The sequence below is a fragment of the Hesperophylax consimilis genome, chromosome 6, assembly GCF_061612785.1.
Source record: "Hesperophylax consimilis isolate HC1 chromosome 6, BYU_Hcon_1.0, whole genome shotgun sequence".
Lineage (NCBI taxonomy): Eukaryota > Metazoa > Arthropoda > Insecta > Trichoptera > Limnephilidae > Hesperophylax > Hesperophylax consimilis.
Window position 1 is genome coordinate 14,978,693 of NC_142841.1, and position 18,116 is coordinate 14,996,808.

Below are 18,116 nucleotides of genomic sequence, written 5' to 3' on the forward strand. Positions count from 1 at the left end.
TCATAGAAACAAAAAAACAATACTCATCGGAGATATTAACGTAAATATCACTAATGACTACTCCTCTAACGATAAAGATAACTATTTAAATATGTTAGCATAATTAAATTACATTTCATGTATAAATTGATACACCAGAAACATTATCGGACAACGACCATCTTGTATCGATCACATATTCACAAACACCAAAGATGTACAAAATATATCATCTGCGGTAATTAAAACAGCTGTAACGGATCATTTTGCATGTATATTTAAATATGACTACAAACATCAAAACCTCTCATTACCAACCACAACGGCCGTTAATAATACTGATAAATACAATTATAGTATTAATATAAATTCTCTCACTAAAATATTAAGTAACGAAAAAGAATGGCAAGAAATATATCAATGTAACGATGTAGAAGAATGCTGCAAAATATTTGATAAAAAACTGAGTTTTCACATAAATGCTTGTAGAAATATTACATCTAACAAAACATCTTCAAAACTAAAGCCAATCAAACCATGGATAACTCACGGATTAATCATCTCAATTAGACACAAAGAAATACTCTACAAACAATATACAAAACAACCGGAAAATATAACATTACAAAAACATTTCAAAGCTTATAAAAAAAAACTTACATATCTAATAAAAAGCACAAAGGATGACTACTACAAACAAAAAATTGAATTATCTGGAAATGACAGTAAAAGGATTTGGTCCATCAAAAATGAAATTGTTGATAAAAAACATTTAAAAAATAAAACAATCAACAATGTAAACCATAATGGTTCAAAAATCTGCTGTAAAGATAAACCTCTAGAAGCCGCAAATGTATTTATCAATTTTTTTGCTAATGTAGGAAAAAACCTCGCTAGAAAAATCCAACAAGGCCTTACCCCAAATGACCCAAATACTACAGTAAATAATGAGCACAAATTTGAATTATTTCAACCAACAACACCAGAAGAAATTGAACAAATTATTACAGGTATGAAAGGAGGTTCTGCTCCTGGTTTTGATGGGGTCACAATACAAACACTGAAATGTATAAAATCACAAGTATCAAAACCATTAACTCATATAATCAATACAAGTTTTCAAAGCGGAGTTTTTCCATCCATGTACAAACAATCTGTAACTATACCAATATTTAAAACCGGCAATCCGGAAGAACCAACCAATTACCGCCCTATTTCTTTACTATCAATCATTGCAAAAATATTTGAAAAAATTGCCAAAAAAAGAATAACTCAGTTCATAAAGATTAATAATATAATTTACGAAAACCAGTTTGGATTCCACGAAAACAAAAGCACAAAAGACGCCATTGCTAAATTATCTAGTACCATACAAGACGTTTTAGACAAATCATTAAAATGTGTTGGTATTTTTGTTGATCTCCAAAAAGCCTTCGACAGCATATCTCATGTCAAACTAATACAAAAATTAAAGATCGTGGGTTTTAATGACACAGCATTTAGTTGGTTAAAAAGTTATCTTCACCAAAGAACACAAGTAGTAAAAATTAATCACGCATCTAGTCTAACACTCACAAGTGATTTTGGGATACCACAAGGTACTGTTTTGGGTCCATTACTTTTTATCATGTACGTAAACGACATTTTTAAACAAAACCTCAGTGGAACAGTTATATCTTACGCAGATGATACAATTATCATAATTAAGGGTAATGACTGGAAAATTGTAAATGAAAATGCAAATAATGACATCCAAATCCTAAAAAACTGGTTCGATACAAATCTACTTACAATTAACGCAAAAAAACAGTTTATATACCATTCACGATAAATAAATTCAAAACTTACCCCAACATTCATATAATAATACACAACAAAAAATGTAACAAAGATGTTTGTAATAAATCATGTACCATACTAAACCAAAGAACTGAAGTAAAGTACCTCGGTGTAATTGTAGACCAACATATGAAATGGAACAGACACATATGTGAACTTGTCAAGCGCATTAGAAAATGTATCTATATATTCATTAGATTAAGAAATGTTCTCAAGCTAAACAACCTGAAAAAAGTCTATTACGCACTAGTCCAATCATTACTTCAGTATGGAATCATTGGGTGGGGAGGTGCATATGAAAAAATTTTAAGCTCTGTAAAAGTGGTACAAAAACTAATTATAAAAGTAATTTTGAAAAAAAAACCAACATTCTCTTCAGCATCACTGTTCAAAATTTTCGAAGTACCAACAATTAAAGACCTCTATAAAAAAGATGCAATACTACAAATATATAAAGAAACTGTAATAAAAAAAACTTGAATTTAACTCATCCTTAAGGCATAATTTTAACATCCAAATTCCTCTATTTTCAACACAACAAATGCACAATAATTACATTTACAAAGGCATAAGATATTTTAATAGTCTTCCCGAAGAAGTGAAAAAAATACCAGATTTTATTTTATTCAAAAAGAAGGTCAATTTTATCTTTAAAAAAAATTAATATCACCTATCAAATGTTATAACTTCAATTCATGTTACAACAAAAATTATCGTCACAGTCCTCTTTTAAGTTTATATTTATTGTACTGTATTTATGTTAATTACTGATATAAACATGAAATAATTGTCAAATAACTCCTACGCCAAGCTCAAGAGCTAGCACTCTTCATTGGAGTAGAAATTCAATAACTTATGTTTTTCACTATTACCTATTATTACCTAATTTTATGTACAATGTAACAATGTTATAAGTTAAACAATAAAAAAATAAAAAATAAAAAATTACCCAAATGATTTTATTCAATAAATATTTTTACTCAACGAATGATGGACTGAATGCAGTAGTCGCTGATTACAAGTTGTAAAAAAATACGGAAGATATGTTCCAATTCAATTCTAATACAAATGATGGCGTAAAGGCAATGAATGCAACTGGCATAAACTTAATAAAACGGATGAAAGGATACTTATATACTAGAAATGAAATCCGCCATGATAAAAACATATTACGAATGAAAGGCCGATGCAATATAATTTGATTTATTATTGTTATTTCACCTTTTATTAATTAAAATTCTGTATTTGTAGCACGTTCCAGAGTAGAAGATACTCTTAGTATTGCCCCGTTGAAAGGCTTTAGAAATAGCTTTGGCCGTGTTAGTTGACCAGATCTTATATAAGGGTAAGGTACTTTCCATCTTCTCCGCATCCTTATTCAGTTTAACTGGTTCTAGACGGTTGGGGGTTAGGGAGTAATTGGAATTCTTGTTTTATACTAATAAAAAAATAATAATTCACGTGCATTGTTTGCAATACCTTACAAAGTTCGGGCATTTTTTCGATTCCTCACCGAAATCCATTTTGATTATACGCCAAAATCCATTTCTTTCCACGCCGAAATCCATTTCGATTCCACGACGAGGAAATCCCGTGGGTTGGAGGTGAAGAATTCTTCAAACCAATATTGAAAAACTGTGTTACTATCCCAGGAGATCGTTAGATGGCGACAAAGGTGTAATTCTGAAAGAGCAAGATCAGTAAAATAAGGCAGATGTGAAATAACTTACAAATCAAGCTTTTATTTGAAACTAGCAGTCTGATAGTATTCACCACCCAAACGGTAGAATTAATTCGATACCTGCTAGAGAAATTGGAGATGGTAAACCACTTTTCCACCCTGGTATAAGTAACACGTGGTTACTTTTTTAAGGCTTTCACAAGCACTTTTTATACCTGTTAGAGAAATGTAATTATTTTACTTGAACATTCCACAATTGTTTTAAGTAAACACATTATTTTTCACACGTAGCCACTGATCACACTACCAAGCATCGCAATAGATCACGTGTTATTAATAGATTGCCGCTGAAATTAGACGGAGTGTGTATCACGTGACGTGCTAGGATGTACCCAGTGGCGGCGTGTTATGGATTTTTTGAAATGTTTGTAATTGAAAACAACATATTATCAGACAGCAAAATTACGTATACAGTCTTACTCCAAATATGCTCAGGAATCAGTGGGTAAAATACCTCGGGCACGTGCTGATGCACCCCGCCTACTCCTAAGTAGGGGCTTGTTTCTTCAGGTCGGGGCCTCAGGAAGCAGCCCAGGCTTCATGTGATTAGCTGTGCCACTGAAAAGCCCCCATATTGCTAAGCATATTTGAATTGAAGTTTTGTTGATTATTATTCTTAGATAATGGTCGGAAGCCACGGAGTATCAAACCGGGAAAAATATTTGAGTAGGTAAAATAAATACAAAGTGCCGGCGAATCTCCCTTAAACGAGTATTTCGCGAGGATACCGGTACACCGTGTAGTAAGTACCTACTGCATACTCACTGAACAGAAAATCCGTAGAAATGTGATCAATCTACATTGCATTGCAAATATATTAATGTCACCAATATACATGAGACCTTTTGACTCCTAGGCCCAGACGGGTTAGTTAAATTAATTTTTGTTCGAGAAATTATTTCTGTATTTGAAAATCTTTTATCGATTTCACGAGAAGTGTAATAATTTTGTACTTACTTCAGGCACCCAGTCATGCTCACAATAAACTTCTGTAGGTTTATCTCTTCCGTATGTGCACCGTATAATTTGATGGTCCTGAAATGTTGAAAATTTCCTTTCTGCATTTTTACATTTGTTTTGTTGTTCGAGAGTGTCGAGCCTTTGTAGCATTTATCCGAGTGTGAGACAAATGCATTGTTAAAAGTTAAGTACTTGGATGAAGGAACAAACATATAATTTACACCTTCTATACTAATTTGGCGCTATATTACTTACCTTTATAGCTGGCCATTTAATGTGTATAGTGTAGATTGTGATAAAGTAAAAGATGTAGTTTGATAATTTAAGTTTAATGAAAATACGTTACACTATAACACGAAATTAATATCAGAAGGATTTAGTAGGAACCAAGAAATGTCGACTGCCAGGGTAGACCGGAGAAACAGGAATGTTGGTCGGTAACGAATTAGCAGCGAGCTCTGCTTTCGGGTTGCTATCCCCAAAACAGTGTTTCCGTATGCAAAAATATCATTTAGGTTGGTTGACAGTTCTTTACTCCACACTAAGCTGTCTGATATTTTCATTGCAATCCCTCATAGCTTTAAATAATTCTGAAATTTATTAATTTATTTAAATATGCAGAATGCTTGTTGGCATGCATTGATGATTATGAGGAAGAAAAGAATAAAATTTACCAAAAAATAAAAGAAGTACAAAATGAAAACAAAACTTTAAAACAAATGGTCAACAAAATTCAACAAAATGCTCTTGAGACGTCTATAGAAATCCAAGGACTGGAATTAAAAGAAAATGAAAATCCTAACATACCGGTGGAACTCATACTGAAGAAATTAGAGTGCGATGATCTACTTCTGCACAACAACATTGAAAACTGCTACTCAACAAAAAAATCAATCACATTGAAATTAAGAACAAAAGAAGCTAAAAACAGAATACTTTCCCAAAAAAAGAAAGTTGGGTATTTTACTGCAAAGGATATGAAATACTCTTCTTCTGAAACAAAGATTTACATAAATGAGAAACTTACGCCCGCCAACAACCAACTTCTTTGGCTAGCAAGATCTACAAAATCTATGGGTTACAAATTTGCTTGGACAAAAAACGGAAATGTATTACTACGAAAAAACCAGGATTCACCAATAATCTTCGTGAAGGACGCGAATGATATTCCACTACAATAATTCGGACCCCATATAAAAAAAGACAAAATTAAATAAAAACTTCACACAAAATGGCTTACGCAGACAATATTGTTCCTAAAACCCAAGAATGCGATAACTTCATTGAAATAAATGCAATTTTCGAAGATACTAACTTCAACATGCTGAACATGAATATAAGAAGTATCCGGAAACACTATGACGAATTCTGTATCCTTTTAAATTCTCTATCTTTCCAGCTAGATATAATAATACTTACTGAAACCCAAATGCGAGAATGTGTCCCTTTCAGCTTACCTAACTTTAATACCTTGTCAATACCCTCTAGACATACCTCGCATGATAGCCTTACTTTATTTTATAATACTCTATCTTTATCCAACATAAATGTAAATATACTAAAATTCAATTACTCTAATGCTGTCCATGTAACATTTACTTTAAGGGGAAAAAAATATTCAGTATTGGCTATATATCGATCTCCCTCTTTATCCACAAATCTATTCATTCTAGAAATTGAATCATTCATAAATGAAGTTAATGTGAACCAATTCGATTTTTCCTTCATTGTAGGAGATATCAACATAAACATACAAAACGCAATATTAAATCCAACTGCAAATGAATACTTGAACTTACTGTATACCAAAGGTTATCTATCTTACGTGAACAGTACCACTAGGCCTAATCATCCAAATGATTCATGTTTAGATCACATATTCCTCAAATCAAATAAAAGTTACCCACATAGATCTGCTACCTTCAAAATTGACATAACAGACCACTATCCGACCTTCTATGGTCATTGTACTGAAAAATTACCTAACTACACAGATCACATTAACGGTCAGCAAATCAAAACCAAAATTAATTACATATCTCTAGACATCTCACTAACAGCCGAAACATGGGTCTCAGTGCTTTCTAATGATGACATAAATATATCTCTAAATAACTTTTATGATATAATTCAAAACCATATTGAAAAATGTTATGAACCATTAGCAGCACCAAAAAGTAAACACAGACACATAAAACCATGGATTACACGCGGATTAATAATCTCAATTCAGCATAGAAATAAACTGTTCAAATCTTATAAAACTCATGAAAAGCATTGCCTATCCACAAATGAAGCACAAAATTACAACAAACGTAACCATTATATTATATATAGAAATTATCTAAATACTCTTATAAAAAAATGCAAACACCAGTATTACTCTGAACAACTACAAAAAGCACATAACGACTCACGAAAAACATGGAACATCATAAATGAGATCTCAAACAGGAATCAAAAAGAACACAAAATTCCTCAAAAAATTATAACTGAAAATAATATAATCCTTGATAATCCTAAAGATATTGCAAACAATTTCAACCACTTTTTTACAAACATCGCCTCTACCCTAATTGACAATAATCCTTCTCTTAGCTTGCACTCTGAGCATGTACCCCCAGACTTTTTGAAGACTAAAAATTCTACCTTCGAACTTTCCGAATTTCCCGAAATAACTGAACTTGAAATCACAAACCACATTGACAATCTAAACGCTAGGTCTGCAAATGGCCCAGACAACTTAAGTAACACTACAATTAAATCTATAAAAAAACATATAATCAAACCATTACACCATATATTTAACGCATGCATCAGAGATAGTATTTTTCCGAATAAATTCAAACTAGCTAACATCATCCCAATACACAAATCAGGACCTAGATGTAAAACAGACAACTACAGACCAATCACATTAACTTCTCAATTGTCTAAGATATTAGAAAAATGCATTAAAAAACGTATCGTCGATTTTCTGGAATCAAACTCACTCCTTTCACCTAACCAATATGGCTTTAGAACTAAACTAGGTACTGATGATGCTATATTTAATTTAACCAAAAACATTTATTCTAACCTGGACTCAAACATCAAAACTTTAACCATTTTTTTAGATTTAAAGAAAGCCTTTGACACAGTCAACCATAGAACTCTCTTAAAGAAAATATCCAACATTGGAATTCAACACAAATGTCTCATGCTGTTACAAAATTATATATTCAATCGCCAACAATGCACAAAAATTGGAACATATTTGAGCAATTTTGATTTAGTAAAACATGGTGTACCACAAGGAACTGTATTGGGGCCGTTACTCTTTCATATATATATAAATGACTTATGTAATATTAAAATACCTGGTAAAATTTTCTCATTTGCTGACGATACTGCAATAACAGTCCAAGGAAAATCATGGGAAGATACTACTAATAAAGCTAACAAATGTATTACTATTGTCAAAGAGTGGCTAGATAGAAACCTACTTACCCTAAATTATGATAAAACTATTTGTATTCCTTTCTATAACACACAGAAGTCGGCTCCTAAAACCAATCTTAATTTGAAGTTTCATAACGTAAATTGTAACCCAAACACATTCTGTAACTGTGAGGAGATGAAATCTGGAAAACTTATTAAGTATTTAGGTGTAACTATAGATTGTCAACTTAAATGGACCAGCCATATTGAAAAAACTGTTAGCAAATTGAGATACCTAAAATATATTTTTAAAAGAATGAGTAATGTAGTAAATATAAAAACCATGAAACTAGTTTATGACTCACTAGTTCATTCATCTCTTTCCTATGGAATAATTGGCTGGGGCGGAACTTTCAACAATCATGTAAAACCACTAGAAATTGCACAAAAATCAATTATTAAGATAATGTACCAAAAGACTAAATCCTATCCCTCTAAACAATTGTTCCAAGAAACTGAAATTTTGGACCTTAAGCAGACTTATAGTGCTCAATGTCTTAAATTTATTTATACGCGACCAAACAACTTTATTAAAAATTCAAATCGTGCCAGCCAACGACATGGCGCTTGTGAATATGCTGTGCCTCACTGCAAAACCAGGTTGGCCCAAAGGCATATTAGTTTTATTGCTCCAAAAATGTATAATTCTTTATGTACAACCTTTAAAAGGGACACGTGTGTAAACCTTCAATCTTTTAAAAAGTACATCAAATCTTGGCTAAAAAACACTGAACTAGATATTTTTTTCTTATAAGTTTTAGCAAAGCTATCTGTAACATTTATATCAATGTATACATTATTTTTTATTATTTCACATACATACAAAACAGCGGATATATTTTATTGTTTGTAATGCTTTGTCTGCTAATTCACTTTTTAAGATGTCTTCAAAAACTAGTATTTACCTTATTTTTTGTGTTATTTTAAAACTTTTACATGTTACATGATTTAGTTTCTTGTATTGTATCTCTACAGTAACTCTTTTAAAATAACTTAAATTTATATTTAATATTGTATCTTCACTTAAACCATAGAAATAAGATAAAAATACTTATAATACCCACACTCAGGTTTCGCCTTCGTGGGATTTTTTTTTAATTATGTACATTTATTTCAATATTTTTTATACATTTTTCAATATTTTATGTAACCATGTATGTATAAAAAAAAAATTCAATAAATAAAAAAAAAAAAAAAAAAAAAAAAATGTTTGCAAAGCATCAAAACTCTCAAACAACACGGACAGCTTTGCCAGTTTCTGAAATCTTAATAGCTCAAGGCTACAAACCATGTTTTTCAGAAAAAAATTCATATTAAAAAAAAATGTACCTGGTATGAAATTCTTTTGAATGGATAGTTTATGGTTATTTTTTGGGTTCAAAACTAATCCCCAAAATTCTACCCCAGGCTTTTTTCTCAGGATTCTTCATTTTAGCACTTTTCATCTGCATTAAGATGCACTATTTTTGAGAAAAAATAATAATTTTAATAACGAACAAAATGACACATACCCTATACACACAAGCCTAGCTTTTTTATGATGGTACGTCCTATGTATAAAATTAGGTGAAATAATTACTATATTTCTGTATTATGTAAAAAGAAAATATGATTAATTCTTTAAAATTAAAAAAAGAAGAAAATAATCTGTTTTAATTGACTAGATAACTGTTTAGTTATTTATCTATATAAATAGGCAGACCTTTTTACATTAAATACACACAGGAGGTCTTGAAGAAGATAATTTGCTTCAGGCCTATGTCATATTTGGGGATGCTGTATGGAAGGTCTTTTTAAGGAAATGAAGAAAGAGGAACTTCTGGGAAGGAAAAAGGTACGATTGGCGGGTAGGAATCTGTAGATCAGTGTGTCCAGGAGTGGCTGACGTGTTAACCCATCTCTCCAACTGAAGTGCAAGGCGATGGCATCCGGCTGGAGGGGTAAAAAAGTCTCCCTTACCCAGTCTTCCGATCCGGCCAGCTACACTTTAGGTAGGTAGACGCATCCGCCTCCAAGGCCTGGAGAAACTTCACCCCAATATCCCGATCCCTAAGTAAACCATTTGGGGTGACCTATGGCAGAGGTGTTATTCAATAAATTGTCCCCGGGGCGGCGGTACCCTACCCGCCTCTCAAATTGAAAATTATGCCTATGGAAGGCAAAACAACTGTCATACGTTTAATTTGTAACCTAGCAGAATTTTTACAACACACTCACAGAGTATGCACAGAGTAAGAAATATAAACATTCCCGAGTTACGAATGACCTTACAATATTTGAAAATCTCCTACTACGACAACAGTACGCGGAAAAGGTTGCTTGTGTTTTGATGTAGGACTTAGCCAGCCGAGGAATTTAACACACATGATCAACATAATCGTTAAGGTTAATGCCACTCAATTAACAGTAATTTGATTTGATCAAATATATCCCATTATCTGCAAAGAATCTATGCGGAAAGACGACCCGCGAGATTCGGCACGAAAAAACGTATCGTGTAAAACGCTATGGGTTTTCTGTCGCTGATACGGTGGATGTTGTAAAAACTTGGCTCTACAATGATGCATAACCTTTTAACTTATGCTTTTTTTCTGATGGGTTCATGTTAACGAAACTTATTTGCAGCAAAAATAAATAACCTTTCTCCTCCACGTTCGCTCATAGTCTGACTCATAAATAAACTACTCGATTGACTAAATATTATTCGATTTTTTTTTATATTCTAAAATACTCTTTGTAATTATTTAAGGAATGTTTAAGTAAATTTTAAAATAGTAAAAATAATGTCGGGTTTAGACATTGCCGATGTTGGTACAGTGAATATTTTAAAAATTCTCTTGTATTAAGACATTTAAAAGATGTAATCGAACTTTAAGCCATTTTTAGACGTTCTTTAAATATTTTTGAATATTGTAAAATATTTAAATCAAGCTAATTTCAATGTCATAAAAAATAAATATCAATTCCTCATACAAAACTACTGTTTTGCGAGTCGTGCGGATTTTAACTCTTAAATTTTTAAAATATTTTTTGATTTTAATTTAAATTCAATTTATTTCATAATTTTTTAAAAAATTAATTTTTCTCATTTTACTGGGAAATAGAATAAAAAAAAGATTCACTAGATCTGTAACTTTTTAAAGAAGTGATGGTAATTTTAAAAAATACATCTATTTGAATTTCACATTGTTTTTGGAATGAGTGAATGCAGATCTTGGAAGCTACTACTGTAGTAAATGTACGAAATAAATGTCGGTCCTACCTAATATATATAGTTTCAAAAGATATTTTAAATTTCACAGCAGTTTAAGAGCCGGTCCCTGGGAGAAACGTTCAATCCTCAATCAAACCAATTTTTTGTTGTTTTTTGAAATGGCTGCTAGTCGGCAACTAGGTCAAAAATTGAAAACTGATGTATTTAAGTGAAAAATAAAAACACTTTGTTTTTTATGGGTTGTTAAAACATAGTTTTGTTTTTATTTCATACTATTCTGGTTCAACTTGTTTAAATTAAAATTGTTCTATCTCAACTTGTTGAAATTGTGAGTTATCTAATGTGAATAGGTCTGTAAAAGTAGCGTAATCACACAAATAAAATAACTACAAGAGAGAAAGAAAGAGAGTTATCACTTAGAAGAAGGTCAATATTACCTTGGAGCGGGAGTTTTTATTTTCGCCCTAAAAACCACGCGATCTCCACAGTTGTTTTCTTAGTTCCATACTTGTGTATTTATGTCAGAGTCTCCTAACACTACCTATATTATACTTCGCAGAATAAAGTGAAATAAACACACCTGAAGCGGCATACTGTCTGGAAGTTAGAATCTTCTTATCTATGAGACTCATATATTATAAGTAGGTAATTACTCTTATAGTGTTATTCACGAGTATGCAATCTAACACATGCAAAAGAATTGTAAAATTTAATTTTATTAAGGTTATCAAGCAGTTTGTTCGTAATTAAATGATAATTTGTAGCGGAGATAATGATTATACGTATGTATATAGGTACTTACAAGGTTTAGTTTTTTTTTCAAGTCACCTTTAATCTATAATATTATTATGCGATCGTCTGGACGGTCTGGGCCCTCTGATTGGTCGAATTCAAATAATATGTTTCGGTTAAATTCCGCTAACTTGAAAATTAAGACCCAATTTCATACTAAAATAGGATCACCAGATTTCTTCAAAAGCATCGTATCTGCTCATATAATTTTTGGATAATATCGAAGAAAATATGTTTTAGAAAGTTCACAATCCATTGGATTAATTACATTACAAAGAAAATTATCCACAGGTACGTGATTATGTTTGAAGTTTATAAAAAAAATCACGCGTTCCTTCAATATGGCCGATACGCACGGCTATAGATGGCCGACAGAGCGCACCTCTGGCGGTATAAAAACGAACCAAATGACTGGCGCGAATATTTAAATATGCAGCTCACAATACTTGACTACTTGACCATTAACAAGCGTTTAATAAGAAGATTTCTTCTGGAAGCTTATCACTTTGTAATGGCATTTTTCATTATTATTTACATATTTTTTTGCTGATTAATTATATCTGATTTTATATTGACATGTTTTCTAATTTATAAAATTTCAAAGTTATTTATTTGCGATGCTTTATATCCCGAGTGAAGTATTTTAAGACCTGAATTTTTATCGAAAATGTGATAATTATTCAAAAGATGATTTGCAAACTCAGATTCACTATTTCCATTTAGAGTCCTGAGATATTCTTAAGTTTCTATTGGTTCTACCTTTGTAAAAGAAATTAAAATCATCCCAATTGAGTTCTTAAACTCCTGATTTTTTTGTTTGATTTTTGGTATCTTTATTATTAAGAATATATTTCTTCATTGTTATTAGTCTAAAACGCCAGTTGAATAGTACCAGGATTGTTTTTATATATAATTTTAGAAGTGTCGTTATCCACAAACAGAATTTTACGCCATTGTTTATTTCTATCTTTAGAAATACCGTTTGAAGAGATTATGTTTAATTTTTTTATTTAGTATTTCAACTATCAATTTATTAGAATAACCGTTATTAAATGCGATTTGTCTTATGAATATATTGTTTTATGGTTATATGCTATTTGTTTTTTTCAGGTTTTAAAATACTTCACTATAAATAATTTAGAAATTTTAGAAATTTGGAAACATGTTTATATAAAAGCAGATATAATCAACAAGTTTTTTTTATAAACTCTCTTTTAAGTATTTTCCCACTTAACTGGTCTTTCCCGTCTAACGATATTATAATTCCTAATTCTTATAAACCCAGCCTACTCTTACCCCTCCCCACTACTTGCACTTCTTCTTTCCGATTGCAATATATATTTAATTTTTGACTTCGATGTATACACAATAAAATGTAAACATTATATTTATTTATTTATTGTACAATTTGCATAGCGCCGCTTTTGTGAGATATCACTTCAGTGGCGCTATGTTGTAATAATCTACCTTTATATAAAGATTTTTACTCGCCTGGTGAAGGTGTATATATAATTTAACTTTAAACTTTATTAGATACAGTAACAGTTTTAGGTAAAGAATTACCACCTGTTGGAGTAAAATTAACACCTTTTAATTAAATCGACTGCTAATCTCATCGCACAATTACCCTCCTTTTATTCATAAACACGGGTACAATTAATCAATATGTAATAATCTATTATTTAAGTCAACTTTGTTATAACTATCATTAATTGTGACAAACTATACGATATTGATTCAATTTATAGACATTGACGGTTGTAACACATATTTAAGCACTGCAAGTCTCCAATGAGCTAATTATATTAGGTACGATAACAGTTAATATCAGTTGTAGACATGTAGTCAATAATAGTGTTTCATTTGAAATAATCCATCACAAATACGTAAAATTTCATTTACTTAAACAACTTTCATTCTTATTATGCGTAAATTTAGCATGTTATTATTCATTAACTCCTTCCTGTTCCGTGTTTTAACGATATATATACTCACCCTCTCTATGTGAATGACTTAATATCTATCTATTAAATGTAACTGTTGTTAATATCACTTTAAACGGGCGAAGCCTAAGTAAGTGCCGCCCGCAGGGTCTAGCAGAAAAAAACCCGCGGAGCGGGTTTTTAACTGCTAGTCATTATTTATATCTCCTCGTATATATATATATATATATATGAGTTATCCAAACAGCAATTAATAAAAAATTATAATTAGTAGCTTATTTAAAAAAATTATAATATATTTATGTATAACTTAATTTTAAGTGTTCCTTTTTACTATTCATAAATTATTTAAAAAAATAATTGTTGCAAATTTATTTTGTTTGTCATTTTCTCAACTAATTTTCTCCATGATTTAAGAAAAACACTAATTTTTTTTAGTTTAGGACTTGTGTGGGTTTATCGGCTTAGATTCAAGAATATCATTATCAATTGGCTAATTTGTATATCGCCGTTTTTGTGAAAAGTCACCTCCAGGGCACTGTACAATTTATTACGAGTTCCTAGGCTTCATCTAATTTTATTATTCACAAACAGATACACAGAAACACCTGGCAGTTTAATTCAGTTAAGCAAACTCTTTTTAAATAGTTAGTACTATATGTACTATAGTAAAAACATTGCCTATTGATTTTACATTTGATTTTTTACTCTCCATTAATATTACCTTTATTAGAAGATTAGTGGCAAAAGTGTAGTTGATATTAATTTTTTAAGACCGTAGAATTTTTATGAAATGACCGAGAAAATCTCAAAAAAAACTTTCATGGTAGTTTACATTTTTTACACATTTAGTTTTTTACAATGTCGCGAACTGTGAAGGCGAAAGATTTCTGACTTTATGGATATGGCTGTCTAAAAAGATGAGTTTTAAGTTTAACTCTGAATTCTGTCGAGTCTGTGATCATTCTGAAGTCATGTGGCAGTCCATTCCAGGATTTGTGTCCTTACATGTTGAAAGCACGCTCACCGAACTAAGTATCTAGTGTGCACCTTAGTTCCTTCATCCTTTCTATAGCTGATGACGCTGCTGACCTAAGGGTTGACTGTCATGAATTGGTATTTTCCGGAATACACGTTTCCGACAAGTAAGCCAAAACCATCTAGACCACCAGGCCAGCGACAAAGCTTTTTTTAAATCTTTTATATTAATAATTAATCACACTTAATAACTAAATCCTCGTGAAATATTTTAGAATGAAGATAACGGTGTTGGGAAGAAGCACAATAGGCGTTAATTGTAATAACGTATGGGTTTTAAGTTCAGACGGCGCGGTGTGTATTCACAGAGATAAGGTTCTCTAAACGGTTTGATAATGCCTGAGTAAATTTGCTCACTAAATAAGATTCCACTTACGTTGTACAGTACACGGAAAACAAGATAGAGTTCATATAAGAGGGGCAAATGCTATACAAGTCTTTGTTTCTATGTGGAACGAGAAAGACATAATTAGGAGTACATTTGCGTGTTTTTCGAAGTTAAAGACATAGACGAATTTGAGAAAATATAGACAATCTCATTAAGTTGAAGGAAATTAACAAGCGATAATATAACTTGAAAGTGTTGGTAATTTCCTTGCAAAAGATCGAGCAGTAAAGAAACCTAAATTTAACAAACTTTTAACGATAATGGATTTTGTTTTGAAATAATTATTGTGAATCTGTTCTTATTCGAGTGTAGTGTTGTGATTTTCTAAAGTGACTATCATTCCTTTCCTTTGCTTATTGGATAAAAAATAACGCAATGGATGAAAATCAATACGACATTATTTCAATGCGAAAGTCTAGTCTAAATATGTATAATAATCTGATGAATAAAAACTTGAACTCCTTAAAATCAAACAATGCTATTTTCATGGAAGTTTATAAAATCAGAAAAATACGTACGTTATTATAAAGCAGAAAAATTAACAAAGTAATATAGTATCTAATAAAATCCTGTGATAAAATAAAGTGTTAAAGTGCCTTATGAATTGTTAATACTCGTGAAGAGGTAATTAAATTGAGACGCATTACTCTCCCACGGCTCCCACGCAAAGGCAAAGACTTGCATAATAATTCCTGTGGTTTTATTGGCCGATGTTGGTGAACGGAAATACCCCGCCGGAGAGAAGGGTTGTTGGGGTAGATGAAACGCGTACGAGTTGCGCCCTGGTAAAGCCGACGCTATAAAAACTGACGCCGCGACGCTCCGGTCGCAATAAGCTTTTTGCCGCGAACAGAAAAGCTCCGTTCTTCGCAAAGGGGTTGCATTCAACTTTCACAACGTAAATAAGACCACAAATACTACATACTAAATAAAGTTCGAAAGAAGAATGATCAAATGTCGATGTAAATACAGCACTTCGTAAAGTGCAACGAATTCTCTAAAGTCCATCAATTTTTTCCATCTGACCTGTGCTGAAAACTGAAATATCATTCAAGAAATTGAAGAGATTTAAGTTCCGTGTCAAAATGCGTGCTGTTGTCGCGTTTCTCTTGAACTTAAATATCGCTATTTACTTTGCTACTGGCGAGGCCGTTTATCAGGTGAGTTTATTGGATTTACACACCTTACACCTTAAACCTTATACTTTCATCTTACACCTTACAACTTACACGTTACACCTTACAAGTTACACCTTACACCTTACACCTACTACCTTACGCATTATAGCTTATACCCTGTACCTTACACCTTACACCTTATAGCTTACAGTTCACATATTACAGCATACACTTTACAGCTTACACACTACAGCTTACACCTTACACCTATCACCTTACATCTTATACGTTACACCGTACGGCTTACAGCTCACACCATAAAGCTCACAAATTATTTTATTCCCAAAACGTATTAATCAGATAACGATGTGGACTCACATAAATCAACAACTAATCTCCATGACTTTGCGTTGTATTTTAAGACGTACTCTAGTACTCATTATTGTAATCTTCATGTGAAAATATAATAATAATAAACATTCCAATGATTTCCATTTCACTCTTTTATGACAGATTTTTCGTTCACGTGAAATATGTCTATTGAAGGAATGATTATGGGATTAATAAATAATTGTTAATATAATAAAAGCTTTTTCTAATGTGTTCGAACAATTGCCACACATTTTTTAGTTAAATAATTATTTATTTATTATTTATTTAATAATTTTCGGTAAATCGACAGTTTCCATTTATTTCAATTCGTATATAAGTATTATATAGCCAAAATAAAACCAATTATGGATTGAGTAATTATTTTTATTAAGAAAATATAAATTTTTTAGAGTTAATTATGTTCTGTAATGATTTTTCCCTATGCTCATATTATCACCGATCATTTTGAATTAAAAAGAATTAAATGTGATATTTACATTTTTATTTGAATTTTTATTAATTTTCAAGACATTAATGGGCGAATTTAACATTTGGACGTAAATACACTACGGAGCAACATTTTGATTGATTATTTATTACGTATTCGTAAAAGGGATTTACTTTGTGACAACATTTATTAACATATTTTAACACAGTATACTTCCATGAACAGGAATATTTTGACATTATTCGATGATGCAACAGGAATACGATTGAAATAATTTGGTTAAAAACAAAGTAATGTGTTAACATATATTTTGGGTTTATGCTTGTACAATATAAGATATAACACCATTTTTTTTAAAGAGTATGTACGTAAACTGAATTATAATCAATGATTTAATTCATAAGAAATAATATTTCAACTGAACTAAGTAATTTTTAATTTAGACGGCCTCCATGGTTGAGTCCTTAAGATCTTTGACTACGAGTCTGGCGGTTGCGGATTGAAATCGCAGGGATATTTTTATTTATTTATAATGTATATTTTATTTGGTCGATAGACGTTGCTTGAAATGGCTTTGGTCATGTTTAGTGACAAGATCCGTAAAACCAGGTTTTATATCATCTTCCTATATCACAACCATCTCTTCACCTTGAGTCTCACAATATTTCCGAATTGCGGATGCCTTAGCCTGTATGGCTCCAGACGGTTGGGAGCAGTTATAACTTCTGTGTAATACTCATGTAAAACATTTACTAAATAACGCCATCTGTGGTCTAATTATTTTTTTTTCGGGGGGTTACGGGC

At 31.4% G+C, this 18,116-nt stretch overlaps 1 protein-coding gene across 2 annotated transcripts in view; it reads left to right on the top strand.

Moving 5' to 3' along the window:
- Positions 1–16,133: 16,133 nt before the first annotated feature.
- LOC149422989 (corticotropin-releasing hormone-binding protein) overlaps positions 16,134–18,116 on the top strand; it is a 78,914-nt gene continuing 76,931 nt past the window's right edge. For both annotated transcript variants that reach the window (XM_089632799.1, XM_089632800.1), the window contains exon 1: positions 16,134–16,534. In XM_089632799.1, the coding sequence (XP_089488925.1) occupies positions 16,460–16,534 (75 nt within the window). In that variant the 5' untranslated portion in view covers positions 16,134–16,459. The remainder of the gene's footprint in view (positions 16,535–18,116) is intronic.